Source organism: Hypanus sabinus, chromosome 1 (assembly GCF_030144855.1).
Source record: "Hypanus sabinus isolate sHypSab1 chromosome 1, sHypSab1.hap1, whole genome shotgun sequence".
Lineage (NCBI taxonomy): Eukaryota > Metazoa > Chordata > Chondrichthyes > Myliobatiformes > Dasyatidae > Hypanus > Hypanus sabinus.
The window spans coordinates 91,720,698-91,744,377 of record NC_082706.1 but is presented as its reverse complement, the minus strand read 5'-3'; the positions used below and the strand labels follow the sequence as shown (position 1 = coordinate 91,744,377).

Below are 23,680 nucleotides of genomic sequence, written 5' to 3'. Positions count from 1 at the left end.
CATGCCAGTTTCCACTTAAGCGTAGTAAATGTCAGAATGCTTTGCGCCATTTTTGGGTCTTGCAGGTGCTTTATTCTTTGACTTCTGTGAGTTTTTATAATTTCATTTGTACTGCTGTCTTCTTATACCACTGGTTTTTTTGCATCCTGCAGCTGGATCAGTTCTTTAACTATAAAGTTTGAGTGGTGGGTGCATATTGATAACTGGTAGTTTCATTGGTCTCTGAAGTTTTAAACCATTTACACTGGTAAATGATGTATCCTATTCTGATCTGCAAAAGTGACAACATAGAAATAGGCCATCTGGCAATTAATTCTATACTGATTTTAATCTACACAAGTCACCCAGTCTAATACTATTCACATTCTTGAACAGTATATTTTATGCAACATTAGATAAACCTGTATGGCCCCTTACTGAGAAGTGCAAATTTGTATAATCCTTTGCACAGGATCCTTTCCTGTTGCTTTTAACAATACCATGTTACTACTTCACTGTAAGCAAGAAATTCATCTTTATTGTTCCTTTAAGACCCTATCTGTCATCTGTAGTGATTGCAGCCTTTCAATAACCTGCTCCCCCCACCCCTGTACAACCACAGCCTCCTGTTCCTGAGAAATACACTATAATCATTCCTTCGCTTTCAGGTGGTGTGCAAAGCTAAGGTCCAAGGTGTTTAACATGGAGAACAATGTATTTCATTGGCCTTTTATGTCTTACATTGTTCCTGCTGTCACACCTTAATGAACTGGCATCTTGAGGCAAAATTTTCTCTTTTGAAGGCTTTTTTTCCGTAGGCCTTTCAAGTGGGTTTCTGCTGAAAACTTTCTATCCCTCAGAACCCTGTCCCCACTGCATTATCTACTTGATAACTTGTATAATTATGCCTGCAATTTATCATTAACCTCATGATTATTCATTAAGCTTTCACTGAGTATCATAAAATAATATTCCCTTCAGTTATGAACTGCAGGTTGTTGTGTTGCAAGTGGATAATTGAAGTAGCTTTAACATGAGAGTTTTGCTGTGGATCTCTGAATTGATCCTTGCAGTTCAAAGAATTTTCATATGCACTTTGCCTTTTGTCTGCCAGGTTCTTCTTTCTGTCTGACCGTATGTTCCCTTTTTCTTTCAAAGAATATTCTATTTCAGCTATAGTCTCTTCTAGAAATGCATACCTAATGGCCTTAATGAGTTCCTGTTTTGCCAAGTGTTTTACTAATTGTATCTTTTTTGTATTCCCACAATATTCCTCAAATAAACTAACTAGCTGAAGTAATTTCCTAGCTTTTGTCCCCATTTTCACCCACCCTTTTGAAATGTGTTCACATTTCCAGTTTTGCAAAGTTTTCTTTTAGGAATTTTATAAGTGCTGAATTTGTGCATCTAATTATTTCAAGCTTCCCTTCAAGCCTTCATAATAGACGGTTTAGACTAGCTTTTCTGTCTTTAATCTACAAATGGTGGTTTACATTTGCTTTTGAGCCTGATGTCTCTTACTAAAGACTGTGGGGGGGGTTCAGAGAGTGCAGTTCCACGCCCTAGGCTTTACACAATGCAGTTCTTAGGTTTTTTAATTCCCTGAAAGACCTTGATAATGGCCCATCTTTTCTGAATTCTTTTGTAAGTTTTCCCTGCACTGTTGTCACCTTTGTCAGTGATCTAGTTATAGTTTATTTTATGGATATTGTGGTGTGATTATATAAACTGCCAGACTGAAATTACCTAGTTGGAACCTTGCGCATTTAAGTGATCAGACCACATGGCGGATTTGAGCTGGCATCTTCTAGTTTTTGTTACCTCTGGGTAAGTTTATTGGTGGAAAGATCTAGATTTCTCCTCGGTCATTTTAGTGTGCAGTTTCAAGCTATTCAGTCATCCTCCATTATTGCACAGGAGGAGGACAGGTGCCTTCCACTAAGGATAAATGACACAATCCATTCTTCGTTGTCCCGTCACTTCTCTTCCCAATTTGTCTCTCCAACCAATTTAACATGGAATAGTTTCCAACTACCGTTTCCTTCCTCTAATATCTAAACAGTATTGTTCTGTTGCCATCTTCTGTCTTTCTCATTTTCAGTATCATCTACACACCTGTCTTGAAGTGCGAACTCCATTTGTGCACCATGCTCTATCTCCGCAGTCATTTGCTTTGTGTTGGTAATGTTCAGTTTCTTTGGACTCCTCGTGTTGAAAGTAGTGAACACTGTCACAAATTTTTTAAATGGACTTGGTGTAGTTGTAGTATACTTCAGAAGGGTTGTAAATTATTGATGTGATACATTTTACTTAGGTGTTTACTATAACTGAAAGCTTTTTGTTGAGTTACTCCTATTTGAAATGCTGATTATGTTTATATTTTGGTGCTTCTCTGTCTTGCTTCAGGTGGTGAAAACAGGTGGAACACCAAAGATTCCAGACTGTTTCCAACGCACACCTAAAAAGCTTACTATTCCAGACAAAGCTGAGATCCTTGCAGTGAATGTGGATTCAAAGGGTGAGTTCAGATGCTGTACTCTATATATTTATTATAAGACCACTAAAGAACATTTGCAGGTTTTTATTGAAACAAGGTGATAATATAATATAACTGAGCTTTCACTTCTAGCCATAATCAGGTCTTTTAAAGACGGTCGGGTTGCTCACAAATCCAACAAGGTCATAGGGTAATCATAACAGACTTTAATCTTCACAAGCTATGCACGAGAAGTAGTAATTGCCGTGGAAGCTGAAAGTCTTGAGTTACTGAGATAGGAAGACTCAACTCAAGGACATTCTATTTGCACAGTGCTTCATTTAAGATGTGAATCTTTAGGGATCAGTGTTCATAATGGTTGGAAGTGATATGGTTCAGTCTTAAACTAGGGTCTTACTTTAAACAAAGAAAATTGCTAAGTTATGAGATGTGTTGGCTTTGCTTCATTGGAAATATTACAAGATAAGTTATATTAATAGATGAGTAATGGTAGTATCTAAAAATGAGTACGTAACTTACAAAAATAGATATCCTTTAAAAACAAAACTCCAGCAGAAAGAGTGGTCCTGCAATGGTGTAAAAGAGAAGTTAAGTGTGTTAGTCCCAATGTATAAAGGCTAATAGTATTGCCAAAACTAACAGTCTAAAGATTAGAGGAAATGTCAGAATTCAGCAAAGGCAAGTATCATGGCATTGCCAAGGAGCTGAAGTGTCTTAGTGTAATCTGATGAGTGCCTATAAAACAGGCTGTAAATGTTTCAGTGGATTTGCAAAAAGAATAGCATGGAGGTAAACCACCTGGAAAGAATGTGAAAGAAATTGGTATTATTGCTTAGAAAAATATTGGGGAAATTAATGGGAGTGAAATCTAATAATTTTTGGGTTTTATCACCTGGATTCCAACACTAACAGCTGTATGTGTTATCAGACAGTAAATACAGTCTTTCAAAGTTAGTTTTAGAAAATGGTAATGTGACACAAAATAACTTAAACCATGCAAAAGTGGGACAATAATGAAATGAAAATAAACAATTTAAAAAAATGTTTAAGGGATTATGAGTGTTTTATGTAGATTTATTGGTCAATCCCTCTATATTGACTTCTACAGAAATTGAATTAATCTTTTGAGGATCAAAGTGGTTGGCAGGATCACCTAAAGGGCTAGATACGAAAATGCATAGAAAATATTTTTAAATATATTATCTTTATCCTAATGCTATAAAGCAAAATCATTATTTTGTAGCAGTACTACTTAGTTCTTTATGTGTATAAATAAACGAGTTTATTGATTATTTACTGATCAGTTGTTCAGACTGCATTGATTCCCTCTTTGTGCTTCCAACAACTAGAATCTTAAAATTACCTTCCTGAGGAAAAGTAATTAAGGTTTCCTAACAATGCTTACCAATCCTTGCTGGAAAATACGGTCATTAGAGAGAATAGCTCTTTTTTTAAACACAAGGTTGAAGTAGTCTGTGGATTAAGCTGACCCCAATCACTTAATGATGCTTTTTCTCAGGAGCAAGTAGTACCAATTGATGCCAAGGCTTGTCTACAAAGTAAAAGTACTCGCCTTTGCTGAATTCTGTGGTAATGGCTCACAAAGCAAATTTTGAACCAGTTCTCTTGCTTTTTGAAAGTTTGCTTGTATCGGAAACTTTTAAAACCAGTCATCTGATTTAAAGAATGTGAAATAAAGCTTACCTTTAACTACTGGAAGAAAGATGAGGATTAGCTTTATTTGTCACATGTGCGTATTTCTGTGTATTTCACTTGTGCACAGTGAAATGCATTTACATTAAATCAGTACGGATGGGGTCAGCCTACAGGTGTCACCATGCTTTCGAATGCCAACATAGCATGACTATAACTCATTAACCCTAACCCCAACTATATGTCTTTGAAATGTGGGAGAAAATTGGAGCACCCAGAGGAAGCCCATACTGTCACGGGGAGAACATGCAAACTCCTTACAGACAGTGGTTGGAATGGAACCCTGATCAGAAATTGCTGGTGCTGTAAAGCAATTGTGCTAATTGCCATGCTACTGTGCTACCCTAGTAATGGAAATTGGGTAAAGAAAGATAAGCGAACCTCTGTACCTTTCACTTGGCTAGTGACTGCGTTCTGTTACTTGTCAAATTGAGGGCCTCTTTGCAACCTGCATCTAGCCCCACAGGTCAGTATATTTGTGGTATATGTAGAGCCAGAGTGGGAAGTGGGATGTGCAAGGGCCTAGCTTCCAATTTGTCTCTAAGTATATTTAAACAAGCACATAGGAGTCAAATAACCTAATCTGAGAAGAGGATGTTATCACCGGCTCTGTACTGAATTACCAGCTGGATTGGGTATATTCCAGCCCATTAAGTTCCATGTTTTCTCGTTTACTTTTTTTTGTTTTTACCCTGGCTTTACGCTGGGCATTTTTTTTTAAATACCCTCTCTTGTACTCTTGTGGGTAGTGTTCAGTCCTTTTATGTTTTCTCTCTAAAGAAGCTTTGATTTAGTGTGATTATTTAGTGTGATTATTGTTGCTTAACCTGAATGTTTTTCATTAGTTGTTTTTAAGATATATTTACCATTGTAATTACTACTTTGAGAGTTTGTAGGTTTACCCTATCAGGTAAGCCTTTATTCTCTATGGTCAATTTATTTCTGAACTCTTTTTGTGTTTGTTTAAATTTGGGGTTTCTTTGTTCCCACAAACTTTATAGCAAGTTATTGGTAAAGAAAATCAAACTACAGGTCTTGAGAAGTATTGTGATTTGGCTTTATAAGTGGAAAGCTTGGAAGGTCAATATTTTTCCATCACAGTGCCATCAAACTTGAGCCTTTACTCAAAAAGATGAATCTGTTTTCCAACCAAAGTTACAGGAATTGAAAATACTTCTCATTTCTTCCTCTCTAAAGTAAAAAAGCATACTCTATTTAGTGATGCCATATTTGAAACAGCATAATTTTTGATAGGTTATTTGAACATTTCCTTAGAAATGCTGACCCCTTAATAAAACTGTTGAAAATGAAAGCAAAGCTTATTGAGTAAACCTGAATCTCCCAGTAATAGACCTGGTTATTGATCTAGTTATGATTAAAATCGCACAATGTGATTTGCTTAATCACACATGTATTTTATTAAATCTTTGGCCACTAGGTGTTCATACTGTGCTGAAGACCGGGAGCTGGGTGCGCTATTGCATCTTTGATCTAGCAACGGGTAAAGCTGAGCAGGAGCATAATTTCCCTACGAGCAGTGTTGCTTTCCTTGGCCAGAATGAACGCAATGTAGAAATTTACACAGCTGGACAGGTAATTGTCTCTCCTTGGATTTTAATTTATTATCAATATGATCTAAGTCAGTGGATGTGACTGGAGTCAGTAGAGCCAGATGTTGAGAGTGGATTTCGATGCCTTTCTTATCCACATATGATTTAAGTGGCTGAGGAACAGTTACTTCCACAAGTATCTTATCACAAAATCATTTATTAGGGGTAAAATAGATGCAGCAGGCACCTACGTGCCAAATCTCCAATCAGCAGTAACAAATGAGATGCAGTTGGCACAGATAATCAGATAATCCTACAGTACCTCAGGTGACAAGTTGCATTGTATTTCTTAACTACAGTGTTTTCCTGGTCCCCCACACACAGACTCCCCTGGGGTATTAGTTTTGTGCACAGGCTCTGTCTGGGATAGTTAGCCTGTGTTCATAAACTGTTAAGTCCCACAAAAACTGATTTTACTAACTCTATGTTTGTTGACATTAGAATATATTTTCCATAACCCTGCTAGTCATTGTCCATTAATTTCTCTTTGTAGTACAGTCTTAAAGTTATTTTGAGAACTAAACAACCTAATTTACTCAAACTTGGCAAATCAAAGTTTGTCCTCTAATTTGCAATGAAAGAAAACATATCCTTCATGGGGGACATGATATCCTTGGGAGGTGTGTTAAATCATGTTGGTCAAACCAGAATAATTGAGTGTGAGGAATGTTAATCTTTCTCTAGCCCTTTTAAAATGTTCCTTTTACATTTTAACCCCTAGTAATTGGCTTGTATACAGTTTGAAGATTTTTTTTAAATATTGGCAAAACTGAACTTGGACTAGACACATAGCCAGGTCAAGTGGAATTCAATGTATCCTTATGTTCAACTTAATCTGCACTAGGTGAAGACTTTTACTAATTATTTAATAATATTTAAGTAGTATCTTAATACTAATTGTGTAATGACAACCCTTGGATTAAAATGTGTAATATTTGTGAGAATTTTGTAATCAGAATCATATCCAGGTTTCCGGTTGGTTACATAATGTTGATTTTGAAGGCCCTCCGTTTGAAAATTTTGCCTGAACATTTACATGATCCCAGTTTTCATAGTGTAGTGTTGTGATGTATTATTTTACATGTGAAGGTTGGAAATATGAATAGAATTTTGACTATATTTGGTGTGAAGTTAACTTGAAACTTCAAGACCTGAGGCTTCCATCTTTGGTTATTTATATGGTAATGTTTCATTTTTTACTTACCTGCTTCAGTACATCAGTGCCCCCATAGCAATTGCTCCCATATTGACTATTTCAAGGTTTCAGAGGTACATTTAATGTCAGCGAAATGAATACAATATACATCCTAAAATGCTTTTTCTGCGCCACCATCCACAAAAACAGAGGAGTGCCCCCAAAGAATGAATGACAGTTAAATGTTTAGAACCCCAAACCCCCCCCAGCTCCCCCTACCACGCTAAAGCAGCAGCAAAGTAAAAATGCCTCCCACCAGCAAAAATAAGCATCAGCACCCTTCACCGAGCACTCAAGTGTGCAGCAAAGCATCAGTAAAGATACAGACTTGCAGTACGTCACAGACTACTCGTATTCGACATGCCACAGGTGCTCTCTCTCCCTAAAAAGGGATAAAGAGGTGTCTCCGTTTCACAGCGAGAGGAGAGACATAACAAACAACTCGCTGATTTTTTTGCATCGTCTCTTCTGAGTTCTCTGCCCAAAGAACTCGGGTTGCAGGGCACACAGCCAAACATCTTCAATCTTCCACGACACCCCGGATTCCGACAGAGACGCCACCTTCGGTCTGCCCATCTCCAGAGCCAAGGCATCCCGGAACTCTGAAAGCAAGTGAATCTCTTAGGCTGCATCCTTGGTATATCGAATAACAGCCTGTCGTGAACCCCCAAGAGCAGGTCCCATTCCCAGAAAGAACTGAAATCAGCATGTCAGATGTCTTCCCAGGTCAGAGTCTTCAAAAGAACCCTGAAAGGGAAAAATAGATATTAAAGATGGAAATAGAGCTGTCTCTGAAGATGCAAGCAAAGGAGTCACAGTTAAGTGCTGTTGTCTCCTCCTAAGCTCCTCCTCAATTATTCCTGAATGAAATATACTTCCCATTAAATTCTGGAGTCATAGAGAGAGAAAACACAAAACCAGGCTTCTTCGGCCCACAGAGTCTGTTAGCCAACAACCACCTATAAATGTTGGGAAATTCCAAGTCATTATATTTGACTTGGATGCTTTTTTGTTCCCTTGCCAATAATTTTATCTTCTTAGCCACTGTGCAAGGCTGGGTTAGACTATGATCACTATGATTCAACTAACTTTATATTTCTCATGAGCAATATTTTGCTCAATGCCTTCATGTCTGCATTGCAAAAGCAGTTTGGTATTATCTTTTTACAGCTCTAATATTGGCCTTCTCCAGCTATTTTTGTATTTGTCTGCTGCTTAAATTCTCATGGAGATTTTCTTAGCTTCCCACTACAGCTGGATGCCATTTGTAACATCCAAATCTTTGTCCATGTTCCACTGTGAACCAAGTTGTGTATAGCCATGATCCTTGAGTTGGCAAGCTGCCAGCTCTATTAACATTGCAGTAATTCATGTCCCTTCCTTTGTCATTTCCTCTGCTCACAATGTCACTTAGTGAACTTCCCTCTTCCTTTCCCTCACTGGCACGTGTGCTTTAAACTATCTCGATTACAGGCTCCCTGGCTGAATATCTCTGTTTCTTCCTTTTAAGATGCTTTTTAAGCTTAAGCCTTGTGAGCAAGTCCTTAATGATGTGCCTTCCTGTTTCTTTTCCCTCAGTGTTAATATTTGCCAAGTTTTAAAGGGAGTAGTATTTTCATTATGGTTGCCATACAAATGCAACCTGTCATGTACACTGCTCCATTTGGCATGTCATCAATAGCTTTGACAAACTTGTATAGATGCACAGTGGAGAGTATCCTGAATGCATCACAACCTGGTATGGAAACACTAATGCCCAGGAAAGGAAAAGTCAAGTCCATACAGCCAAGTCCATTGAGCATATTTACAAGAAACATTGCCACAAGAAACCATCATCAAGCACCCTTGCCATTTAGGCTATGTTCCCTTCACAGGTTGACCTTCACTAATCCAGCACCATTGAGACCTCAGGAGTGCCTGATTAGTGAAAATGCCGAATTACAGAAGGATCACATTAAGCAATAGCTAACCGCCTCATCATACCTTTAAAATATCATGTATATGAGTACAAGTTAGATAATAATGAAATAGAAATATTAAACAAGCAGCAAGTAAAATTTTAATAAAGTAATATTGTACAGTTACAGATAAAATAAAGGGTACAAGTAAGTTTACAGGAATTAACTTATACAGAGAAGTTGAGCACTTCCACTTCTAAAGTGAGACGTTTAATATACCTTCAGGCAAAGTTACATGTCTGCAAGTGTGGGGTTGTCAGGATCATCAACATCTTCATCTTGAAAAATGAGTAGCATCAGGAACTGCTGCTGAAACTGGTACAACATTGTACACCTGTTCACGGCTCAGTTTTTCATCAGAGACTAACTTGACAAACTTGTCAACAAGCTCTGCTGCTGCTTCCTTGTCTGCTGAATGTTTTTCACCACACACTGCACGAAACTGTAAGCCATGATGCTGCTTCAACCGATGAAGCCAGCCTTCACTATAGTCACACTCATAATCTAGTCCTAGTTCTTCATGAAACACTTTTGCTTGTTCCTTCACCATATCTCCAGATAGTTCAACACCTTCACTTACACGATGATTAAACCACGTTATCAGCACTTTATCTTGTTCCGAACTACTTCCGTCTTTCATTGTTTTTCTTACACACATCTGTTTCTTTGAGCCACTATCACAACAAGCAGGAATCGCCTGTCTGTGCTTACAAGAGTGCGCCAACTCATGAACAGATCTAGTGCAACCAAAACAATGCGCAGCAGATTGAAATTTGAAATTACAGTTGTGTGGAAATTTAAAATCAGTGGTGGATTATCGAAGGAACTGGATTACAGGTAATCGGATTAGTGAAGGTCGACTGTACTACCATTGGGCAAAGGTACAAGAGTCTTGGGTTCAGGAAGTTAGTACCCTACAACCATCAAGATCCTCAATCAGCCTAGATCACTCACCTCAACTCTGAACATATTCCACAACCTACAGAGTCACTTTCAAAGACTCTCCAACTCATGTTCTCAGTATTTATTTTTCTATTTGCACAATTTGTCATCTTTTGCACATTGGTTGTTTATCAATCTTTGTTTATATATAGTTTTTCATAAATTCTATTTTTCTTTATTTTCCTGTAAATGCCTGCTAAATCTTCAGGTAGTATATGGCGACATACGCATACTTCGATAATAAATATGTGGACTTGGTTTTTTTTATGGTTTATAACCTTGATTTAAGAATGCATTTTGAAGGTATCTCACAGTAATTGATTTCCTCATGTACATTCATTAGTATCCCAATTAATTGTGTAAGAGGTGAAGTTAAAACTAATTTTTCAAATGGTTAAAGTAATACTTAAATTCACTTTTGATTTTCTAGAATTGAGACTAATGCTAGTTAATGACTGAATTATGAGATGTTGATATGATTATTTATTTAGAGATGCAATGCAGAATAGGCCCCTCTGGCCCTTTGAGTTTCACTGCCCAGCAATCCCCAATTTAACCCTAGCCTAATCACAGGATAACTTACAGTGACCAATACCTACTAACTGGATTATGGGAGGAAATCAGAGAACCTGGAAAAAACCTATCAATTGCATGGGGGAGTACACACAGATGACGTCGGAATTGAACTCCGAGCTCCAACGCCCTGAGCTATAAAACTGTTGTGCTAACTGTGCTTTAAGCAAAGATGTGATTTTGGCAAAGTTCATGGACATTGCACCTATTTTGGCAGTTACTGAAACTAAATTATTTTATTAACTGCCTAATATTTGTATGTATTAAAGCTGAAATTTGTTTTTTTTTAGAAATGTAGGTTTTGTGGAGAATTGAATTCTGCTTTAAGATTAAGTTGAATTGAATTTAAATTGTGTGTTTGCTTGTGTTCTTGCAATTGTTACTTAAGGTTAGACAGCTAAATGATGCAAGTTGCAAGCCCTTTACTATAGATTTTGATTGTTTAATGTAGTTATTTATATTCTGAATAAGGGTATTCACATGACCCAAGTCACCAGTAAACTTTACCAATTCTGGAAAAATGTGCACTCAAGTTTACCTTACTCGAATGCATGTTTCTCATTGCTTATATTGTTATTTCCAGGAATCTCCTATCATCCTCAGGGACGGAAATGGCACAATCTACCCAATGGCTAAAGACTGCATGGGTGGAATCCGTGATCCTGACTGGTTAGATCTTCCACCGATTACTAGTCTTGGAATGGGTATTCATTCTTTAACAAATCTTCCTGCAAATTCATCAATTAAAAAGAAAGCCGCTGTTATTGTAATGACAGTAGAGGTAGGTTTATTAAGTTTAATTTATTGTTTGAGGTTCATTCCTATTGACTCTACTTAACACTCCAATCAGTAAAGCAAATGTTGGGCAATATGATTACATATAATATTAATATATTAAATATGATTAAATATAATATATTGCTTTTGATTGAAAAGTAAACTTTGGGAAGTGGGATACTTGGACCAGGCCATGAAGGTGCACTTTGGTAATTGAGTCGTGGTATTTTATTTAAGTAGTTTGATTGATTACATTGAAGGATCAAAAATGTTGGAAGGCTTGATAAGGAGCAGAGCTGGCTGGAGCATAGTAGATTTGACTTTTTTGTGGAAGTAATGAAAGTGATATGCAACAATTAGTGGGAATCTGTTCGCAATACCTTTTAAATTTGTAATTTTGAGGGCTGTGGCTCTAGTTTGTGAACGGTTTACAAACCTTGATATATTCATTTCATTTTCATTTGCATCCTTGACTGTGAACGGTGCAATGTAAGTCTGCTTTGAGAAAGAACCTTCAATAAAATTCTTGGATGGTATGTTGCTGATCAGATGTCAGGGTCAAGGTGAGCAGCCTGAAGTTGTGGTACACATTGGTGTCATTGACATAAGTAGGAAGAGGGATGAGGTCCTGAAAAACAAATATAGGGAGCTAGGTAGCTTCTAAAAATCAGAATGTCTACAGTAGTAATCTCTGGATGGCAGTCTGTGCCACACACCAGTGAGGGTAGGAATAGGGTGATATTGTAGGTGAATGTGTAGCTGAAGAATTGGTGCATCAGAATAAGGTTTCTGATCTGTGGATCATTGTCTCTGTTCTTGAGAAAGTGTGACCTGCACAAAAGGGATGAGTTACACATAAACTTGAAGGGGACAAATATATTGTGGGCAGGTTTGTTAGAGCTATTAGGGAGGGGTTAAACTCGGTTGGCAATGACATGGGATCCTGATTATAGGACAGAATATGGAGCAGATGGTGTAAAGATGGATGCAATCTAGAGAGGCTGTGAGGAAGGATAGGCAGTGAATAGGGCATAAATGCAGACAGTTGGATACATTGGAATGTGTCTGATGTGATAAGTATCAGGAACAAGAGTAATGAACTTAAAGAATGGGTCAATACATGGAACTATGATGTTGGTGACTTAGCTGCCACAACAACAGGAATAGCTACTACATGTTTTGGGGTTTAAATAGTTCAAAGGGGACAGGGAGGGAGGTAAAAGAGCTGGGGGGAATGGTATTGCTAATCAGAGCACCACAGCTGCAGAAAGAGAGGGCATTGTCCACTGTTTCAGTGTGAGTAGAAGTCAGAAACAGGAATGAGGCATTCACTCTTTTCTACAGATACTCTCTCCCATTCCTCTTCCCCCCCCCCCCCCCAACTCCCAAGAGCAACAGAGATGATAAGGAAGAAATCAGGAGGCAAACTTTGGAAAGGTGTAAAACTAACAAGGATTGTTGACATGAGTGACTTTAACTTCACTAATATTGATTGACACTTCCTTAGTGCAAAAAGCTTGGATAGGGCGAAATTTGTTAGGTATGTCCAGGAAGGATTGCCTGACATAAAATCTGGATAGACTGACTAGATGAGAAGCTATACTGGATTCAGTGCTAGGCAATAAACCTAGTCAGGTGACTGATCTCTTGGTGGGTGACCACAATTTTCTGCCCTTCACCATAACCTTGGACAGGGACAGGAGCAAATGGTATGGAAAAGTGACGATTGTTTAGGGAGCACTTGCATGGGGTTCTGAATAGGTTTGCCTCTTTGAGGCAGATAAAGGATGGTAGTGTGAAGGTACCATGGATGACAAGAAAAGCACATTTACAGTTTAAGAAGCAAGGATCAGACAGGCCTCTTGAAAGTTATGAGGTAGCCAGGAAGCAGCTTAAAAAGGGACTTGGGACAGCTGGGAGGGGCATGAGAGGATTATGGAAACTCCAAGGCATTCCACAGGAATGTGAACCTTTGAATCTTTGACTAGATTGTGGATAGGACCAATCAGGGATAAAAGAGGCAATGCGCCTGGAGTTGGAGGAGGTAGGGGTGAATGAATACTTTGCTTCAGTATTCACCAGTGAGAGGATGTTCACGAATGTGAGGACATTGTAGAACAGGCTAATATGCTGGTATATGTCCATGTTAACAAAGAGGATGTACTGGAACTTTTGAAAAACATTAGAATAGATAATTCCCCAAGCCCAGATGTGATATATCCCATGTTACAATGGAAAGTGAGGGAAAAGATTGCTTGCCATTGGTGATGATCTTTGCATCCTTGCCGGCCGCAGGAGTATTACCAGACAGTTGGAAGATGGTAAATACTATTCCTTTGTTCAAAAAAGGATAATCCTTGGAATTATCCTTGGAATCCTTGGAATGATAGACTATTGGGCCTTGCAGCAGAGGTGGGCAAACTATTGGAGAGGATTCTCAGAGAGGACCTATGAGTATTTGGAGAAGCATCGTCTGATTAGGTATAATCAGCATGGCTTTGAGGTGCAGTTCATGCTTCTTGAGCTTGATTGAATTCTTTGAGGAAATTGAAGGTAGAGCAATAGATATGGATTTAAGGATAAGGATTTAATATAAGGATTTTAGTAAGGTGTTTGACAAGATTGTCCATGGTAGGCTCAGTCAGGAAGTCGGGAGGCATGGGATCCAGGGAAACTTAGTTGCATGGATTCAGAATTATCTCGCACAAAAGGCAAGCAGTGGTAGTAGATGGAGTGTATTCTGTCTGGAGGTTGGTGACCAGTGGTGCTTTGCAGGGATCTGTTCTGGGATGTCTGCTCTTTATGATTTTTATAGATTTCTTGGGTGAGGAAATGGAGAGATGGGTGAGTAAGTTTGCAGATGACAAGAGAATTGGTGTTTTGGACAGTGTAGAAGGTTGTTGTAGATTACAATGGGGCATTGACGGGATGCAGAGGTGGTCAAAGTGGTGACCACCAGAGATCAATATGGAAAAGAATGAAGTGATACACTTTGGAAAGTTGAACTTCAAAGCAGAATACAGAATTGATGGCAGGATTCTTAGCAGTGTTGAGGAACAGAGGGTTCTTGTGGTCGACATCCATAGATCCTTCAAAGTTGCCACACAAGTTGATGAAGGTGGTTAAGAACGCATTTGGCTTGTTTGCCTTCATTCGCTGGAGGATTGAGTTCCAAGATTTGCGATGTAATGGTGGAGCTCTATAAAACTGGTTAGAACATGCCTGGAGTATTGTGCTCACTTCTGGTTGCTCATTGTAGGGAGAATTTAGAAGCTTTGGAGAGGGTGCTGAGGAGATTTACCAGGATGCTGATTGGATTAGAGAGCATATTTTATGAGGAATGGTTGAGCGAGCTAAGGCTTTTCTGTTTGGAGTGAAGGAGCATGAAAGATAACTTGATCCTGAAAATAGGCACGGATGGAGTGGACCACTAGTGCCTTTTTCCCAGGGTGGAATTGGCTAATACAAGAGGGCATAATTTTAAAGTGATTGCAGGAAAGTATAGAGAAGATGTCAGATGAGGTTTTTTTTTATCCCCAGTGGTAGTGCGAGGATCATGCTGCTGGGATAGTGGTAGAGGCAAGTATATTAGGGACATTTAAGAGATTCTTAGGCACATGGATGAAAGGTAAAATGGGGGGCTATTTGGAAAGGAAGGGTTTGAATGATATTGGAGCAGGTGAAAAGGTCAGCACAACATTGTAGTTTGAAAGGCCTTCACAGTTCCATGTTAAGGTCTTGCTTCCATGCTGTATTACTCTGACAACTTAGCTGATGAGCCTGTTAAAGCTGTTGTTAGTGCAGTCAGCTGGGGGATGTTTGCTTTGTCCTGGGCCCTGATTATGGAGGAGGGGTCCTGCCTTTCAGCAGAAAATTATGCCATTCTTACAGAAATGGTTTTGTTCCAAATGTAACTGACTGGTGATTGTAGGATGGATAAGCTTTTGAGAATTAACTGATATTTTGATTACTTAATTCGGTTACTTTTTTTTGACTGCAGAGTTTGCTGATAGTTTTGTACTCTGATCTGCAGTTAAACAGTAATGAGAATTATAGTAGTGCCTGTATGGAGGTGTGCTTAAGCCATTTTGCATGCTCCAGGTAGGACTTCCCTATGTACAGTAATTAGTCACTGCTTTTATTTTGTCTTCTGCAGAAGCAAGCATTAATGCAGCATATACTGAGATGTGATTATGATGCCTCCAGGCAGTACTTGATGAACCTTGAACAGGCAGTCCTGTTGGAACAAACACCACAAGCCCTAAATACATTCCTAAGCAATCGGTGTGATGGGAATCGTAATGTCTTGCATGCTTGTGTATCTGTCTGTTTCCCCACAAGCAATAAGGAAACCAAAGAGGAAGAAGGTGAGAAAAGATCTTTTTTCTGTTATTTGAAGGCTGATTTTAATGAACATAAAGTTGAGGATTATAAACATTTGTTAATATAGCTGTGTTAAGACATTAAGGTCACAAGCAAGAGAAAGTCTGCAGCTGCTGGAAATCCGAGCAACACACACAAAATGCTGGAGGAACTCAGCAGGCCCTGCAGAAAGGTTTCAGCTTGAAACGGCAACTACTTTTTTCCATAGATGCTTCCTGGCCTGCTGAGTTCTTCCAGCATTTTGTGTGTGTTGCTTAAATATTAAGGTGTTTGTTTGATGACAGGATGTTCATGTGGTGGGGATAGGTTTCATGTCACCGTATTTGGATGCATAAGTAATTAGGAATTTTACAGAAAGCTCCTCTGAGAAGCTTTATTGTTGATAAATTGGAACAATATAATCTGTTTTCTAAGTGGAGGTTGCAAATCAATGTTTATTGCCCATTTGTCAAGATGAAAATATTTTTCAGCTTTCTTTCTCTCGTTTTCATTCTCCGAGATGGGTCTTGGTGCAAGAATGTGATATGCTATGCACTGGGCTTGGAGCTAACAGTCTGTTCCTGAAAAATAAGTATTATTTTACACTCATTTCGATGTGCATGAATCTTGTGGGAGTATTATGCTTTCAGTCCTGCACTGGGACTTTTTATTGTTGCACTGTCAAGGGTTTACAGTTCACTGGGAACAATCATATTTAGTTTTTGCATGCTAGTAGGTGATGTCAAAATTCAACATGAATTCATTAGCAAAGTACATGTATGTCACCATGTACAACCCTGAGATTCATTTTCCTGTGGGCATTCTCAATAAATCCATAATAGAATAATAATCATAATAGAATCAATGAAAGGCAACCTGGGCATTCAACCAGTGTGCAAAAGTGAAAAAATTGTGCAAATACAAAAATAAAGAAATAATAATAAATAATTAAGCAATAAATATTGAGAACATGAAATGATAGGACCAGATAATTTGAGTGAAGTTATCAGTTTTGTTTCAAGAGCCTGATGGTTGAGGGGTAATGACTGTTCCTAAACCTGGTGGTGTGAGCCCTAAGGCTCCTGTATCACCTTCCTGATGGCAGCAGGGAGTGGATGATGTGTCTTGGGTGGTACAGCTCCCTGATGGACTTTTTCCTGTGACAGCACTTTGTGTAGATGTGCTTAATGGTGGGGAGGGCTTTACCCATGATGCACCAGGCTGTATCCACTACTTTTTGTAGGATTTTCCATTCGAGGCCATTGGCATCTCCATAACTCACTGTGATGTAGTATTAATATACTCCTTCCCCCCCCCCCCCCCCAAATCTTTTCAAACTCCTTTGGAAGTATAGGCGCTGCCAAGCTTTCTTTGTAATTGCACTTGCATGTTGGACCCAGGGCTGGTCCTCTAAATAATAACACCAAGGAACCTAAAGTTGCTGACCCTCTCCACCTCTGATGAGGACTGGCTCATGGACCTCTGGTTTCTTTCACTTGAAGTCAAAAGTCAGCTCCTTGTTCTTGTTGACATTGAGTGTTATGATACCACTCAGCCAGATTTTCAATTTGTATGCTGATTTGTCACCAACTTTGATTCGGTCTATGACAGTGGTATCTTCAGTAAACTTGAATATGGAATTGGAACTGTGCTTAGCCACACAGTCATAGGTGTAAAGCGAGTAGCGCAGGGTGCTAAGTACACAGCCTTGTAGTGCACCTGTGCTGATGGAGATTGTGGAGGAGATGTTGCCAATCTGAACTGACTGGGGTCTGCAAGTGAGGAAATGGAGGATCCAATTGCACAAGGAGGTATTGAGGCCGAGATCTTGGACCTCATTGATTTGTTTTGATGAGATATTATTGAATGTTGAGCATCCTGATGTATACCTCTTTGCTGTCCAGATGTTCCAGGGTTGAGTAAAGAGCCAGTGAGATGGCAACTGATGTGGATCTCTTGCTCTGGTAGGCAAATTGGAGATGATCCAAGTCACTCTTGAATCAGGAGTTGATATGTTTCATCACTCTTGATGTAAGTGCTACTGGATTATAATGATTGAGGCAGCTTATTACGTTCTTTTTAGGCATGGGTATAATTGAAACCTGCTTGAAACAGGCAGGTACGTCAGACTGCTGAAGTGAAAGATTAAAGATCTCAGTGAACACTCCAGCTAGTTGTACAGCATAGGTTTTTCTTGGCCAGGTACCCTGTCTGGGCTGGATGCTTTTCATGGGTTCGCTCTCCAAAAGGATGCTTGCATATCAGCATCAGAGACTGAAATCACTGGGGGCTTTGGGAATTTGTGATGGTTCTTCCATCTTTTGACAGTCAAAACGAGAATAGAAGGCATTGAGCTCATCTGGAAGCAAATTCATGTTGTCACCTATTTTGCTTGATTTTACTTTATAAGAGGTGATGGTATTTAAGCCTTGCACAACTGGTGAGCATACTTTGTTGATTCAAGTTTAGTCTGGAAATCACCTGTGGAAATCACCTGTGGCTTTCTGGAGGTCATATCTGGATCTCTTGTAACTTTCTTGGTCACCAGACTTGAATACCTCTGATCTGGCCCTCATCGGATTGTGGATAATATGGTTCATCCAGGGCTTCTGGTTGGGGAAGACTGAATAATTTTGTGGGGACACACTTGTTAACAGCTGATTTTAATAAAGTCTGTGACAACCATGGTGTATTCATTCAGGTCCACAAATGAGTTCTTGAACGTGGCCAGTCCACTGACTGGAAGAGATCCTGCAGCAGCTCCCCAGCCTCCCTTTGGTGTTCTATTTTTTTTCTCTTTTCTGAGCTTTGGACTTTAGCCTCTACCTCAATGCAGGTAGGAGAAAGACAACCAGGTGATCCAATTTACCAAAATGTCTGAACATGGAATGATAAGCATTCCTTATCTTAGTATAAAAGTAGTCTACCATGTTGGGACCTCTGGATGCGGATTGTAATTGAACAGAGCTTTCTTCAGACAAGCCTGGTTGAAGTCCCTGACTATGATTTGAAATGTTTTTAGATGGACTGTTTCTTTATTTAAGAAGAATGAGACTGGAGTGTACTGTTGTCATTACTTAATATGAAGTGAAAGCAATGAGTCATCTATACAAATGGCTACTTTTGCCCATATCCCTCCAAACTTTCCTGTGCATATGTTATCCAAATGCCTTTTAAGTGTACTTGTCTCAACGACTTTCTGTGGCGGCTCATTCCATATACTCACCCATCCTTTGCTTGAAGTAAGTGCCTCTCAAGTCCCTTTTAAATCTTTCCCCTCACCTTAAATTATGCTCTTGTTTTTGTTTCCCTTTCACTGGGGGAAAGAACAAGAACAACTGAGTGTGGCTGATGCACTTCTGGTGTTTTGTGACATCACTTGGAAAATTAGTCTGATAATGCCTTCTGGTAGGTTATATTTATAGATAGAATTAATAATAGAATATAATTCTGCAGTTGAAGCTTTGTTCTTATTGTGGTCCATTCAGAAAGAGGGTTTCTCTTGGCATAAACACACCCATATTGCTGTAAGATGGGATCACAAATGCTATGAATGAAAGCAGTGTCACTAAGAATTAATCATTATCATTTTACTACTTAGAATACAGGTTGCATAGGTTGGAAACATATTTTCTGTAAACCAATAAAACATTACTGTAAATAAATTGTTTAGTTTGTTAGAATTACGATTTCAAAGAAACTTAAGATGGAGACTGATATTGCAAAACTGACCTAATTTGGTTCAGTCCACACAGATTTAAATAATTTTGTCCATTCTGAACAAATGTTTCTATTTGAAATAAGATAACTTCATACTCCACTGAGGGCAACATTCTCTTGGATACAACTTTTGCAGATTTTCTGAAGTAAAAGCCTGAAAAATGTACTTTATCCCATTGGCCTGGAATACTGTCAATAAAACCAAGTTGGAGCGTAGATGTTTCATTTGTGACTTTTACACAAAGCCTGTTTAATTCTAGATATTCTTTCATATGCTTCAGTTCATAACTATACTGTTTCTGAAGGTACAACAGTTGTGTCTTCATTTATTGATAATGTTGGCTAAAATCTTCAGTTATTAAAAGGAAACAACAAAATGCTGTGAATATTTTGCAGACTCATCAGCATCTGTGGAGGAAGTGGGTGGGTTTTGTAAGTCAGTGACCTAGCTAGAAATCAGTTTTAAAGAAATTGCAGAAGTTTGGGTTGGTAATGAGGATATGGGATGAGTGGGGACTGCTGGTGGAAAAGGGAAGGGAAGATAAAGCAAAAGTGTAAGTCAGTGAGAAAGAAGCAAAGAGGGGCAGATTAATGAAAGAGAATCCCAAACTAAAGTGATAGTAACTGGCCAAAAACAAGGAAACAAAAAGGGACTAGAATAACTGTCCAACTACTTTAGTGTCACTTGGGGACGAAGTAAAAGTAAATAATGAATAGCTTTGGAGTCATAGGGTAATACATCTTGGAAATGAGTCCTCTGTCCCAATTTATCTGTGCCATCCAAAATATTCACCAATGTTCTTAAGCCCATCACCCCTACTGACAGCAACTTGCAAGAGTTCTTTGCCCTGGACCGAAGTTTGATTGGCCCTGTACCTTCCGCTTTCACCTTGTGACTTCATATGTCTTGCAGTCGAAGATCCTTCCTCTTCCAGAAATAAGGTCTTTGAAGCTTCTGTTTACATTTCTGTAGCTCTGGGTTTTTATAGGCTGAGGTTGCTGGCCTCATGCTCATCCACCCTCCTACTATCATAGCCAGGCTTGGGACTGTCCACAATGGAGTTGCTCACCTAAATCCCATTTTATTTTATCTGTTTGTTTAAAAATATAGAGCGGAACAGGCCCTTCTAGCCCAATGAGCCTCACCACCTGGCAACTTTGATCCTTGAAAGGCTACTCTTTAACTCAAGATAAGAATGCCCTGAAGTGGGTCATATATAGTAGTTAGATTAAAGTTGTTAAAATGTTCAGATCTTGAAATGTACATACATTCATTTTAAATCATGTCAAGATATCCATCGGATAAACAGTAACAAAATGTGAAGCTACAATAAACATTTGCAGTCTACATGTATTTTGATTTGGTGAAGCTAGAATAGTACATCAAGCAGGAAACGGGATCTATATACTGCAGTTGAGATTTTATTGAAACATTTTTCAGAGTGTTGTAATAAAGTAGCAGCTCATGAGATGCTGCACCTTCTGAGTTAATCATTTTCAATTGCTGTAACTTTTGAAGTTCACCTGTACTCTGTCTTGCTCAAATTTAGTTATTTTCCTTGACCAGTACAGAGTCTTATACCAGTTTGCTAGACTTGGCTTGAGAGAGTATTCCAAAAGCTTTTATTTTGAAATGTGTTTTCTAGCAAATCTTAAATTTCATGGTTTTGATAAATTGGTTTGTTATTGTCATATGTGTTGAGGTACAGTGAGAAACTTTATTTGGCATGCCCAAAATACAGAACATTTCATTACCTCAGTACATTGAGGTAGAATAAGGGGAAAACAGTGATAAAATGTAAAGTGTTGTAGTTACAGAGAAAGTACATTGTATGTGGCTAATAAGATGCAAGACCATGAAGATGTGGATTGAGGCCATCCCATTTTACAGGAGTTCCATTCAAGAGTTTTAGCCCGAAGCTGTCATTGAGCCTTGTGCTTTCAGGCTTTTGTATCTTCTGCCTGATGCAAAGTGGGCGAATGTCACTAGTGTCTTTGATTATGTTTAATTTGAGTGAAGTGAAAATTTTAAACTATTCAAGAATCCAAAAAGTGTGCCTAAAATGCTCTACTGATTTACCAAAGGAGCTGATTATAGTGCAGGACAAAATCTCTGGGGAAAAAATATTCTATTTTTTAATCGGAGGAAGTTTAGGGTGGGTGTAAAGAACTGCTTATTAAAAGAAATTTCACAGTGAATTGCATTTAATTGGACTATCAGTTAACTGGGCAGCTGCTCATTTGGGACCACTGTTAATGAACAAAAACTGAGAAACTAGCTGGGATTCCCTTGGTTTAGTTGCAACACAATGTTGTTTAATTGGGACAGGAGACTGTTGCTGAACAGTTTCTAACTAGTGTCAGTCACTGGCACTTGTGTGGATGTTAAACGTGCACTGTGCTTATTGCAAAGAGTTTTTAAGTAGTCTTAGTTGCATGTGTTTGTGTTGAAAAGCAGTGATTTTTGTCACCGCTAGTTGACAAGAAATAAGCGGTAAGACGAGAAGTAAAAAATAAACTTCACTACTTCAAGTTCGGAAAGATGAAAAATTTGAAGATATTGACAATCATCTTGAATGTTATAATAAAAATGAAGATTTGGAGGATGCAATCATTGAAAGAATTGTCTGTAGGCAGCCCATTGTTTGTGCTGCTTTCGTTCATTTACAGTCAATCAGAAGAACATGGCAGCGTACAATGGATGAATTCCTCGTTTGATAACTATTAGAATATAATGCACAATTTTATAGTACTGTAATGGTATTGGTAGTGTTCTAATTCTGTATTTTATTTAAATATATAATTTGTTACTTAAATGGTAGTTTGTCTTTATGATTTTAACTACTTCCATCAAACTGGCTAATTGGGGTAGTTGCTTACTTGAGCTAAAATGTACTGCTTCCGATGTTTCCCAATTAATTGGAATCCTTTGTATTTTGAATGAAATAAGAGCCACATCAAGGAGGTTTTAAGAAACTTGCATCAGATTTTCTGTGGGATTCTTTGAAGTTTGAATTTGTATTCCTTCTGGTATCATTGTTTTTTGAGACCAAATGCCTCTGTGCCACAGAAGCAGAGCGTTCTGAGAGAAACACCTTTGCAGAGAGATTGTCAGCAGTTGAGGCCATCGCAAATGCAATATCGGTGGTGTCCAGTAATAATAGTGGTAACAGAAGTGGACCATCTAGCAGTCGTAGGTAGGTATAAACAATTCTTTTGGATGTTAATTTTGTGCCAGTTATCTAAATGTAACACCTAATTTCCTCATTATAAGGTGGGGTTCGAACTGCACACATTTGACATAGGAGAAAAGGGTGAAGGATTTTGGCAAATGGTTCCCATTCAGCTCAGGAGTGGTGTAATTGAAGAGTTAGCTATTAAATAGTAAATATTCTAATTGAATTTTTAGTGATTAAAATGAATAGGATATTTATGTCAATTTCCAGAAAATTGGAGAAGGCATTTTTGTCAGCATGTTGATATCTGAAGCTATGAAGATCTGGTTAGCAAATTAATAAATACCTAGCTGAATTGAAGTGAAAGGTAGTCATTTGGTCCACAGTTGGCAAACCCAAGGAAATCTGTAGATGCTGGATATTCAAATACCACACACAAAATGCTGGTGGAACACAGCAAGCCAGGCAGCATCTATAAGGAGAAGCACTGTCGACGTTTCAGCCCGAAACATCGACAGTGCTTCTCCTTATAGATGCTGCCTGGCCTGCTGTGTTCCACCAGCATTTTGTGTGTGTTGTTGGCAAACCCAGGTGACTTGATGTCAGATGCCTCTAACAATCATAGCAACTCACTAAAGAAATGTAGTTTCTCCTTCTCAGCTTTCCCTTTCCTCTTCCCCCACACACAGGTTCTCTAAAAATAATGTATTTTAAATTAATTTCTCCAAGTTTAAGATTACGTGAGATGATGCGACGTTCACTACGAGCTGCTGGCTTAGGACGCCATGAGTCTGGTGCTTCATCTAGTGACCATCAGGATCCAGTCTCTCCTCCTATTGCACCACTTAGCTGGGCACCAGATCCACCTGCAATTGATCCAGGTTAGATTTTCCAGATGTATGAGAAAATAATTTGTTAAATATCAGATTCTCATTCAAGCTATATAAGTTGGTGTGATCTTACCTGCATGTGGTTTACTGTTTGCTGTAATAACATGGAAGTTTCATCCAATATTGATATGTACTTATAAACAGCATTCTTTGCAGTTGATGGACAGAGTAGGTTTCCTTCATACAAAAAGAGCATTTGATCATGTTAAGAAGGCGAAATATTCCTCTTTAGTGCCAGCTCATTCATTGTACAAATGCTAAAAAATTTATTGACATTATCCTTTTGTA

General features: G+C 38.6%; 1 protein-coding gene across 10 annotated transcripts in view; it reads left to right on the top strand.

The window, feature by feature from the left end:
• The window catches only part of ubr5 (ubiquitin protein ligase E3 component n-recognin 5), a 186,750-nt gene that overhangs the window by 75,887 nt on the left and 87,183 nt on the right, over window positions 1–23,680 (top strand). For all 10 annotated transcript variants that reach the window (XM_059972068.1, XM_059972101.1, XM_059972059.1 and 7 more), the window contains 6 exons: window positions 2,386–2,497; window positions 5,628–5,782; window positions 11,051–11,248; window positions 15,401–15,611; window positions 22,397–22,523; window positions 23,232–23,383. In XM_059972068.1, coding sequence (XP_059828051.1) covers window positions 2,386–2,497; window positions 5,628–5,782; window positions 11,051–11,248; window positions 15,401–15,611; window positions 22,397–22,523; window positions 23,232–23,383 — 955 coding nt within the window. The remainder of the gene's footprint in view (window positions 1–2,385; window positions 2,498–5,627; window positions 5,783–11,050; window positions 11,249–15,400; window positions 15,612–22,396; window positions 22,524–23,231; window positions 23,384–23,680) is intronic.